The sequence below is a fragment of the Hemitrygon akajei genome, chromosome 20 (assembly GCF_048418815.1).
Source record: "Hemitrygon akajei chromosome 20, sHemAka1.3, whole genome shotgun sequence".
NCBI lineage: Eukaryota > Metazoa > Chordata > Chondrichthyes > Myliobatiformes > Dasyatidae > Hemitrygon > Hemitrygon akajei.
Window position 1 is genome coordinate 12,654,164 of NC_133143.1, and position 12,303 is coordinate 12,666,466.

Here is a 12,303-nt window from a genome sequence, read left to right on the forward strand (position 1 = left end):
CGAGTGCAGAGAAGGTTTACAAGGATGTTGCTGGGACTTGAGAAACTGAGTTACAGAGAAAGGTTGAATAGGTCAGGACTTTATTCCCTGGAGCGTAGAAGAATGAGGGGTGATTTGATAGAGGTGTATAAAATTATGATGGGTATGGATAGAATGAATGGAAGCAGGCTTTTTCCACTGAGGCTAGGGGAGAGAAAAACCAGAGGTCATGGGTTAAGGGTAAAGGGGGAAAAGTTTAAAGGGAACTTTGGGGGGGGGGGCTTCTTCACGCAGAGGGTGGTGGGAGTGTGGAATGAGCTGCCAGATGAAGTGGTAAATGCGGGCTCACTTTTGATATTTAAGAAAAACTTGGACAGGTACATGGATGAGAGGGGTATGGAGGGATATGGTCCAGGAGCAGGTCAGTGGGACTAGGCAGAAAAATGGTTCGGCACAGCCAAGAAGGGCCAAAAGGCCTGTTTCTGTGCTGTAATGTTCTATGATTCTAATTAGGCCATTTGGCCCATTGAGTCTGCTCTGCCATTCAATCATGGATAATCCTTTTCTCCCCTCCTCAACCCCACTGCATCTCTGTTTTAAATGGAATCCCTTCTATCCTGAGGCTATGCCCTCTTGTGCTATACTTACCCACCACAGGAAACATTCTTTCTACATTTACCCTGTCTAGGCCTTTTAACATTTGAAAGGTTTCACTGAGATTCCCCCTCGTCCTTCTAAATTCTAGCGAGTACAGACCCAGAGCCATCAAACATTCCTCATATGATAACCCTTTAATTCCTGGAATCATCCTTGTGAATTCCTCTGGACTCTCTCCAATGCCAGCATATTTTCTCTTAGATGAGGAGACCAAAACTGTACACAATACTCAAGGTGAGGCCTCAGCAGTGTCTTATAAAGCCTCAGCAACACAGCTCTGCACTTGTATTCTAGACCTCTTAACCCCCTTGCCAACCAATGATCATCCTCTCTACCCAGGCCAACCCTCCAGCTGAGTTCAGGGTTGAAAAAGAATAATTCACAACAGAGCAGATTTGATGGGCAGAGATGCCCAACTCCACTCGTACATCTTGTGATCTTATGATTCTTTGGTGGTTGTGGTGGTGGGAGAAGGAATGCTAGTTCTTCACAAGGGTAGTGACAGGTATTGAGGATGCAAGGACAGGCTGCTGAATTCAACCCAAACTCCCTTTCCACACCAGAAACAGACACACAGCTTTTGACCTCTTCCTGGACAGTGGAGGGGACTGCTTCCATCTCTGCTTCAACTCTCATGTCCCCATTGAGCTTGCTCCTACTGGACAGCAGGCTAGCTGAGGAATAGGTTCACAACTGGTGTTCTCTATCTTGCAACAGTGGCTGAGATCTTGGTCCTGTCAGTCCTGTTGGCTCCATGAGTGTTGGCAGGCAGTTGTCCACCACATCCTTTCCAGAAAAGCTGTGTGGATTCCCCATACCCTTTGGTACCCTACACAGCATCAATAGCTTTATGGCCACTGACGTTTATAGAAAGCTTGCAGTTGAGCTCTTTTCCCCACGTTTCTCCTGGCTGCAGTCCACACCAGCCAGTAACTCAGTACATACAGGTCTGGGCTTCAGTTAACTTCTGTCATTAGCCGAATGCCAATGTCTGAGCAGAGACCGCGCGTTTCAGGCAGAACCCTGTCCTCTTCAGTTTCTGCCAGTTGATCAGCAGGTGAAGGTGAGGTTTCTTGGGTAACAAACTAAAGTGCATACAATGCATGAAGAGATCTCATTGAGACTGGCTGTGGATGAGGGTGGAAAGACAGTTACTTAAGAACACTAATCTTCAAGACTCTCCTTTCCATTGTTGGCCTCTGGCTGTATATACACTGTGGGCAAGTAATGAGAAGAAATGGTTATAGACATTGCTGATGGATGAGTGTTGGAAAGGAACTATTTGTGTGTGGTTGCTGGCAGCTGAAATTAATTAAATTAATTGACAAGGTTGAATGTTGAACTGATGTTTCCACTGACTGGCTTCTCTAGAACCAGGGATCACAGTTTCAAAATAAGGATTGGTCATTTGGGACAGATGAAAAGGAATTTCTTCACCCAGACAGTCATGAAACTTTGGAAATCTTTTCCCAAGAGAACAGTGGAGACTCAACTGCTGAGTTTATTCCAACACAGCGAGATTGACTTAAGATGTAAAAATCCTTCAGTCAGGTTAATGCAGAAATGATACGCTGCTGAACAATAGTGCAGGCACAAAGGCAGACTGGAGTCATAGAGCAATGAGTAGATAGAGGCCATTCAGCCCAGCTAGTCCATGCTGACAGCAGTGCACACTCAGCTAATCCTAGTTTTATGCATTCAGTACGTTTGTCTCCAATACCTGCTTGCTCTGTGTATCTATCCAAGTGCTTCTTAAAAGATATATACTATTGTATCCACCTCAACCACTTCCTCTGGCAGCTTATTCTTTGCATTTACCAGTCTCTGAATGAAAACATTACCCTCAGGTCTCTTAAAATCTCCCCTTCTTACCATAAACCTATGCCCCCTAGTTCTAAACTCCTGTACCCTGGGGAAAAGCCTGTTACCATCCACCTTATCTATGCCACTCATAATTTTAGACAGCTCTCTAAGGTTGCTCCTTCATTTCAAGGAATAAAGTCCAAGCCTGGCCAACTGAAGCCTTCTAGTCCAAGCAAGAACCACATAAATCTTCTCTGCATTCTTTCCAGTTTAACCATGTCTTTCCATAACAGGAAACAGTATGCAGTGCTCTACAGAGCAGCCTCACCAATGACCTGTTCCTACTCCTATCCCTAGATTTTGAACATATTCTGGTTCTGCGACCAGGAATTCAGGGCACCTGGCCTTCTTGCTTGTCCAATCATACACACAGTCCTCTGTACCATTGACAGGATCTACAGGATGTGCTGCCACAAGACAGCACCTTTCATCAATACCCTCCACCACCTGGGTCATATTCTCTTCTCACTGCTATTGCCAGGAAGTTCATTCAAAGCTTAGGGTCCCACACCACCACTTTCAGAAATAACCATTTTCCAATGACCATCATGTTCCTGAATCAACCTACACAACCCTAATTCCACCCTGGCAATGAAGTGCCATAGCCACCATTTGCTGCACCATGGACATGTCCCTCATTGTGCTTTGATTTGCATTGATGCCTTGATTAGTAGTTTTTTTTCTCCCCTGACTATCTTGTATAATTTATGTTCTGTGTGTTTTCTGAACCTACATACCTGTAAGCAAGTTTTATTGTTCCAGTACCTGTGCACATGACAATTAAACTTGACTTGTCTGGCGTTTCAGTGGACCTAGAGGAAGTCCCTGGGTGCTGAACACAAACTACCCTCTCTCCTGCTCCGTGCATGATTTTCTTGTGTTAGTAACATGGTGGGGTGGAGGGGTGGAAAGAGGTAGAAATTGGAGCCATTTTCCTTGGCATTGCCATCTCAGTGTAGAGTATCCTTCACAAGCGAACTCTACCTCTTGGTAGATATTCAAGCTCAAATAACCAGGAATTAATTGAGGAAAACCTTGATTAGGACTCCCATACTGTTAAAGGTCCAGATGGGTTAGAGTTTGTAAAATGTGTTCAGGAAAGTTTTCTAAATCAATATATAGATGTACCGACTAGAGAGGAGCAATATTAGATCTCCTATTAGGAAACGAGTTAGGACAGGTGACGGAAGTGTGTGTAGGGGAACACTTTGGTTCCAGTGATTTCATTAGTTTCAACTTGATCATGGATAAAGATAGATCTGGTCCTCGGGTTGAGGTTCCAAACTGGAAAAAGGCCAAATTTGAAGAAATGAGAAAGGATCTAGAAAGCATGGATTGCAGCAGGTTGTTCTCTGGCAAGGATGTGATTGGTAAGTGGGAGGACTTCAAAGGAGAAATTTTGAGAGTGCAGAGTTTGTATGTTCCCGTCAGGATTAAAGGCAAAGTGAATAAGAATAAGGAACCTTGGTTCTCCAGGGATATTGGAACTCTGATAAAGAAGAGAGAGATGTATGACGTATAGGAAACAGGGAGCAAATAAGGTGCTTGAGGAGTATAAAAAGTGCAAAAAAAAACTTAAGAAGGAAATCAGGAGGGCTAAAAGAAGACATGAGGTTGCTTTGGCAGTCAAGGTGAAGGATAATCCAAAGGGCTTCTACAGGTATATTAAGAGCAAAAGGATAGCAAGGGATAAAGTTGGTCCTCTTGAAGATCAGAGTTTGGCTATGTATGAAACCAAAAGAAATGGGGGTGATCTTAAATGGGTTTTTTGCATCTGTATTTACTAAGGAAACTGGCATGGAGTCAATGGAAATAAGGCAAACAAGTAGTGAGGTCATGGAACCTATTCAGATTGAAGAGGAGGAAGTGCTTGCTATCTTGAGGCAAATCAGAGTAGATAAATCCCCAGGACCTGACAGGGTATTCCCTCGGACCTTGAAGGAGACTCATGTTGAAATTGCAGGGGCCCTGGCAGATATATTTAAAATGCCAGTATCTACGAGTGAGGTGCTAGAGGATTGCTCATGTTGTTCCGTTGTTTAAAAAAGGCTCTAAAAATAATCTGGGAAGTTTGACATCGGTAGTAGGTAAATTATTGGAAAGAGGACTAAGAGGTAGGATCTACAAGTATTTAGATAGACCAGGACCTATTAGAGAGAGTCAACACAGCTTTGTGCATGGTAGGTCACGTTTAACAAATCTATTAGGGTTTTTCGAGGAGGTTACCAGGAAAGTGGACGGAGGGAAGGCAGTGGACTTCAGTGAGGCCTTTGACAAGGTCCCGCATGGGAGGTTAGTTAGGAAGATTCAGTCGCTAGGTATACATGGAGAGGTAGTAAATTGGATTAGACATTGGCTCAATGGGAGAAGTCAGAGAGTGGTAGTGGAGGATTGCTTCTCTGAGTGGAGGCTTGTGACTAGTGGTGTGCCACAGGGATCAGTGCTGGGTCCACTGTTATTTGTCATCTATATCAATGATTGGATGATAATGTGGTAAATTGGATCAGCAAATTTGTTGATGATACAAAGATTGGAGGTGCAGTGGATAGTGAGGAAGGTTTTCAAAGCTTGCAGAGGGAGTTGGACTAGCTGGAAAAATGGGTTGAAAAATGGCAGATGGAGTTTAATACAGACAAGTGTGAGGTATTGCACTTTGGAAGGACAAACCAAGGTAGAACATACAAGGTAAATGGTAGGGCACTGAGGAGTGCAGTAGAACAGAGGGATCTGGGAATACAGATACAAAATTCCCTAAAAGTGACATCACAGTTAGATAGGGTAGTAAAGAGAGCTTTTGGTACATTGGCCTTTATAAATCAAAAATTGACTATAAGAGTTGGAATGTTATGGTGAGGTTGTATAAGGCATTGGTGAGGCCAAATTTGGAGTTTTGATCACCAAATTACAGGAAGGATATTAATAAGGTTGAACGAGTGCAGAGAAGGTTTATAAGGATGTTGCCGGGACTTGAGAAACTGAGTTACAGAGAAATGTTGAAGAGATTAGGACTTTATTCCCTGGAGCACAGAAGAATGAGGGGAGATTTGATAGAGGTGTATAAAATATGATGGGTATAGATAGAGTGAATGCAAGCAGGCTTTTTCCACTGAGGTTAGGGGAGAAAAAAACCAGAGGACATGGGTTAAGGGTGAAGGGGGAAAGGTGTAAAGGGAACATTGGGGGGGGGGGGGCGCTTCTTCACACAGAATGGTGGGAGTGTGGAATGAGCTGCCAGATGAAGTGGTAAACATTTAAGAAAAACTTGGACAGGTACATGGATGAGAGGTGTATGGAGGGATATGGGCCAGGTACAGGTCAGTGGGACTAGGCAGAAAAATGGTTCGGCACAGCCAAGAAGGGCCAAAAGGCCTATTTCTTTGCTGTAATGTTCTGTGGTTCTAAAACTGATTTTTTTTTAAAACTTGATACAGAGTTAAGAGTTACTTTTGGATGTAGTTGAAAGAGAACTTGCATGAATATAGGGACACAGCAGGGAAGTGGAACTAAATTGTGCGGAAGGACCTTCACTCACAATCAGCCATTTTACTATCCTGGGAATGCAACCCAATTCTAGATTGGAAGAAAGCAGAATCTTGCTTAATTGGACTGAGAGCACCGTATGCTGGTAAACAAAGGTTGCTGCTGTGTATGGAAGATAGCCTGGAGATACCGTAAGTAATTCAAGAAGCAAATGTTACATGGGCCTTTATTTCAAAAAGGATTGAGTATGAAAATCTTGCTGTGACTAAACACAACATTGGGCAAACTGCATCTGTGGTATTGCATACTGTTTTGGTCTGCTTTGCAGTTTCAGCAAAGCTTCAATAAATTAATTGAAGGGGTTGACTTAGACTAAGATATAGGAGCAGATTTGGGTTTCTTGTTTTGTAACTGCCTATAAAGCAGACAAATCTCAAGGTTATATAACTTAGATATAGATTGAACTTTGGCCCATTGGGTCTGTCTCACTATTCAATCATTTTTTAACCCCATTCTCTTTCCATCAATTCCACGATTGATGAAGGCCAATACACCGTATGCCTTCCATTTTCCAGCTAATTCTCTCCAGATTTTACTACCTATCCACACCCATAACCTCTAACCCCCTTACCAATCAAGAACTTTTCAATGTCTGCCTTCAATACAACCAGACTTAGAAAGAAAGATTGAGCAGATTGGGCCTATACCCACTGGTATTTAGGAGGAGGAGGATGGCAGACCTTGGCATAGAAGCATCACAGGGTTGTGACTGGATTGATGTTGAGAGGATGCTTCCCTCAGCAGGATACCTAGCACAAGTGGGCATTGCTTCATCATAAAGATCATTGGCTTGAAACACTGACTTTCTGCAAATGTTGTCTGAACTACTAAATATTTCAAACATTTTCTGCTTTTATTTCAGATTTCAAGCTTCAACAGTGTTTTGCTTCTTGCTAATACATTGTTAATAGAACAGGTCTTTCTTTACATGTTGCAAAAACTATAACAGCAAACATTTCCTAGATTTATCATTTATATACTTTATATTTAACTTAAGCATACAAAATTGCTTGTAACTGTATAAATATTTTATTTATGTTAGCTACAACATCTGAGAAAATAGAAGGCTTAGGAAGCTACTACAGGTGGAACGTACTGCAGTATGACTTTAGCCCAGAGATTTGTAAAGATCAAATTAAGAAAGTTACATACTTTTGGATTTAGTCAGGACCAAATGCTTGATTAAAAGTAATAGCTTAGATCAAACTGCTATCTTCGTTGCTAACAAAATGTACATACATAAACACACACACTGTATACAACATTGCACATTCAAGTTCCCTTCACAAAAGAAATGCTGTGAAAAATGTGTTTCAATAATGGTGAGTGTGACTGTAGGCTTTGGGCGTGGCTGCCTGCAGCACCCCATTTAATCACCACCATTACTCTCAGGACAAAGTATTGTCTTAGTGCAGAAGAGTAGCTAACACTTAGCTAGAAGTTGCTCCAGGTAACAACTCTATTCTTTAACTCAGAGTGAGAACCAGATTGCCTTTCTCCCAAAGGCAAAGATATGGAGAAGTTTTGTAGATTTCACTTCAGCAGGTTAATATTTAAAGCTGTCGTTCCCTCCAACCTAGATTTCCTCATTCAAGCACTCATGATTTAAAGCAGTCTTTGTATCCAAGTCATTGTTCAGAGCAAGGTAACTTTTAAAACTGTAAGGCACGTTCTCTGCTTAGAGGCAGTGTGTGTTAAGGCAATAAGGGATATGAGCTGATTAAGGTCAGGAGTCCTGAGAAGCAATGTCAAAAATATGATACTCCTTTTGGAACAGAAAGGTTCTTGTTGAAAATCCCAGTATTTCTCAGGAGAGCACGCTTGCTGACCTTAGCAAACTTTACTTTATCCTGCATAACCAATATGGCTTGTATCAAGCACCTCTGAATGAAAAAAAAGTCTGCAAACGTAGGATGTGAAGACAATTCATAGAAGGACATCATTGGCAAAATAGATCTCGTGGTGGCTAGCTGCTTGCTGAACATGAGGAACTGTAGCGCTTTTTCACAATCATGCTGATATAAGCTTTCATAAGCTTGGCAAGATCCACCACCTGTACAATAAAATACAACAGTTATAAACCTTCTGAAGACATTGGTTTATCACAGAGTTATACAGTACAGAACTGGTACATTAACTACCTACAAAATTATTTCAAGGTTCTATTTAGTTAATGCTAGTGAAGAAGGTTACCTAATATCACAATGGTGTCTTGATCAACTGAGTCAGTGGGCCAAGGAATAGCAGATGGAATTTAATTCTGACAAATGCAAGATGTTGCCTTTTATCTAAGACAAACCAGTGCAGGACCTACACAAGTGGCAGGGCCTTGGGAAGTAGAACTGAACTTTTTATAGGCCATCCCTTCTTTTACATCTACCTGTGACTATAATATGAATAAGTGCCATCTTACAGGAGAAGTTCAAGTTCAAATTTGATTATCATTCAACCATGCATGAATACCAATGAACACAGCCAAAGAAAAGCACTCCTCTAGGGCCAAGGTGCAAAACACAGTATCAACAGTCATACGCAGCACAAGCTAAATATAGCACATATAAGATAGGAGTAAACATACAGTCACACAAAAAAATAAACATAGCCTAAGTTACTGAATGACACGTCCTATGAAATGGTGGTGCATGGGTGTTATCAGCAAGAACAACCTCTCATCAGTCTGCAGGCAAATGCATGCAATCCAGTTTATCTTCCATCGAGCAACGGTGGGCAGCACCGATGGGAGAGGCCAGCACGGATGCCATGCCACACTGCCTCTGGTGCCTCCGCTCCTGGATGGCTGCAATAGACAAGCCTGCGGCATGAGGCCTAATCCTCACCACAACCGAGGCCACGTAGCACCCTTGCCATCAGTCTCTCCAATGAATCAGACTTGTAGTATTTTACATTAGCAATATCCAACAGGGTCTTGTAATCACAAGACAATAATTCACCATTAGACTGCACGCCACCTTCGTGCCTTTCTGTTTCAGACAGCAACATGGTCTGCAGGTTGCAGTCCAAGGTCTGTGTTCACACACATTGAAGGTGCCTTAATTGGATGAAGATGAAAGTGTGAAAGTCTGTAGATGCAAGTAATGTTTGAAGAGAACTAGTGCTTTATTCCTAATTTTTTTGGAATGTGCTTTAGGCCAGTATTTATTGCCCATCTGTAACTGCACTGGAGAAAGTGGTGGTGAGCTGCCTTCTCAATGTGCTGTTGGGAAGGGAGTTCCAAGATTTTCACCGAGTAATAAGGTAGGTCTAGTGATACATTCCCATAGCAGAACAGTGCTCGACTTGGAATGGAACCTGCTGCTGGTAGTGTTCCATTGCTCTTGCTTGTTGGAAGAAGCTGATGCGTAATGGGAGGTACTGTTGGAGTAGACTGGGCAGTTAACAGTAGTGGTGGGTGATACACACCGGGAACACCATACACAAGTGGTCCAAGGAATGAATGTTTAAGCTGGAACCGGTCAAGCAGCCTGCTTTGCCACTGATGGGGTCAAGCTTCAGGAATTTAATAGACATCCAGGTCAGTGGACAATAATCTACTGTGCTTCAGACATGTGATTTGTGGATAATGGAAAGGTTTTAGAGTGCCAGGAGGTGAATCTCTTTCTGTAGAATACCCAGGTTTTATATTGCTGCCACCATTGGAAGCCTAGCTTACCCCTTAATGGTAAAACAAAACTAGAAACTTGTGTATTCTTTTAACCAATGAATACTTCAGTTCAGATTAGTGCTCCAATTAGACCAGGCATAGCGACTGGATACAAACAAATTCTTCTTGCATACCAACAATGAATGGAGCCTATTGTGTCTCTGTCAGCTCTTTGAGAAAAATCTTTCTGATTTGGCCTACTCTTCAATCCTTCTACCACTGTTCTCCAAATTAATTCTCATCAATTACACAACTAACTGAATTCAGAAAACTCTCATTGAATCAAGTTCCATCATTTTTTTTGGTCATGTTCCAAAACTTAGCAACTCTCTCTACGAGAGAAAATTATGTTTCCTGTACAATGACAATTTGATTCATTCACACCGAAAGGCTTTTTACTTTACCTCGGTTGTGTCAAATAACAATTCCCTCTCTTCGACCACAAATTTATACGTGTTTGGGTTTGGAGCTCCAAATGACCGGATACTTTCATATGGGAATGTCTCCAGCGGTCTGGCTTCTCCTCGCTTGTAAACAGAGACAGATTCAGCACAAACACCCAGCCATAGTTCTTGGGGAAAACCACCTTCTTTGCACTGTAAAAAAATAACATAATATCCATTCACTTTCTCATAAATTTCAGGAAAGGAAGCATATTTTTTAAAGAACTGGAAAATACCTAACAAGAATATTTTAAAATGCATTTATAAATTTTGTATTTGCTGCAAAATAATTGTTTGCCAGAGTTCTTTCCCATTTCCCAGATGTAACACTGAGGTCTGAGAAACTTACAAGCAATAGGTAACTGCCGCAAAAATAAACTTTAACATGCTGGAGGACATTGACTTGACAGTAGCATTGACTTGAAATTCTGCAATTTGTTTTGCTATAACTAAGAAAGCACACCAGCACATTCCTCAGAGGAATTTTGGAATGTTCTGATGACCCTCACTAATTTTTATTGATGTACCGTAGGAAGCTTCCTATCCAAATGCCCACAGCTTGGTACGGCAAATTCTCTAGCCAAGGCCACAAGAAATTGCAGTGAGTTGTGGCTAAAGGTTAGGCCATCACAAAAGAAAACAGCCTCCCTTTTGTGCACCACACACAAAATGGTGGAGGAACTCAAGCAGGTCAGGCAGCATCTGTGGAAATGAATAAACCGTTGATGTTTTCAGGCCGAGACGCTTCTTCAGGGCTGAGACCCTTCTGTGGACTGTCAACATTTCCCACTGTCTTGGGGAAGTAGTAAGCAAGATCAAAGACCCCTCCTACCCTGATCATTTTCTCTTATCTCTCCATCCACCCCTCCCCCCCAACAGTAAAGCTTGAAAACACACACTATCAAACTCAAGGGCATTTTCTATCTGCCATAATATGACTATTCAGATGGAGCTCATGTAAAACGAGATGAATTATTGATCTCACAATCTACCTTGCTTGTCATGAGCCTCTGTAAGTGTAAAGCCAGACTGCATTGTTATTGCTCACTACCTTGAAATGCTTGTTTGGAAATTACCTGTATGGATGGCATGCAAAACTATATATCGGTACATGTGACAATAATAACAAATCACTTGAACCACTTGTTATATTTCAACACATGAAATCGTTTGTATTCACCTCCACATCAAAGAGAGTTGAGCCATATCCTGGCCACTCTTTTATTAAAGCCATGTACTTGAACATTGCCTGCTCTTGTGACATTCCGTGCATCTTTCTCCACTTATCAATAATATTGGTCCTAACTGATGAAATCTCCTCCTTGACCCACATGTCCATCATCTGTTCATCATCTGACTTCATTCGACTGATGGAGCCTCCTCGGAAGCTCCGCCTCAAAGTTCCCTCCAGGAAGCTGGATCGTTTCTTCTCATTCCGATCTGCAGAAGGAGCAAAGCTTCTGGTTGATTGTGTGATTCGTGTCTTTAGTCTCTTCATCGGAAACACCTCTTCCATTTCTGGCAGTGTAGCATGCATGGAGTAATCCCCCTGCATGAACTGAAGTCTCAAGGCTGCCAAATACTGCAAGGTTTCTTCAGGGGCAGGATAGTGACCGTGAATAACTGCTTCGTGAGCCTAGTAGTCAAAATAAACAAAATAAATTGTTATTGATAAAATTATAATCTCATGTTGAGATAATTATAAATTATAAATAGATAATTATAATTATAAATTCCTGATGAACATTTATGGATTTGAAAATTCCATAGTTCTACATATTAGAGAAGTCTCTCATAAAACATACAAACATGCTCTTTTGCCCATTGAGAGCATGTCAACCCATAAGCATTCATTTACTCTCCCTACAGGTTCTGCTTTTCACTTACAGACTAGGTGCAATCTGTAGCTGCCAAATAATCTACCAGCCTCCACATGTTTGGGATGTGATGGGGAAAGGGGTGGTAGTGAACTGGAGCACCTGAGGACCCAACAATCACACAGCATTTGGGAAAACTCCACCCATCAGCACTGGAGTCAGATTTGAACTCCGGTTACTGGAGCCCTGAGGCAATGGCTATCCTCATTAGCGCACAGTGCTGCTTCCTGTCTCCTGGTATTATTCATGGATGGTTTAAACTTCAGTGGGAATATGGCAAGTG

At 42.0% G+C, this 12,303-nt stretch overlaps 1 protein-coding gene across 1 annotated transcript in view; it reads right to left on the reverse strand.

Annotated features, from left to right (window-relative positions):
• Positions 1-6,871: 6,871 nt before the first annotated feature.
• Positions 6,872-12,303, reverse strand: part of myo10 (myosin X) — a 264,144-nt gene continuing 258,712 nt past the window's right edge. The window contains exons 39-41 of the mRNA XM_073023868.1: positions 11,324-11,779; positions 10,105-10,296; positions 6,872-8,092 (exon numbers count right to left, since the gene is read on the reverse strand). Of these exons, the coding sequence (XP_072879969.1) occupies positions 8,006-8,092; positions 10,105-10,296; positions 11,324-11,779 (735 nt within the window). The 3' untranslated portion in view covers positions 6,872-8,005. The remainder of the gene's footprint in view (positions 8,093-10,104; positions 10,297-11,323; positions 11,780-12,303) is intronic.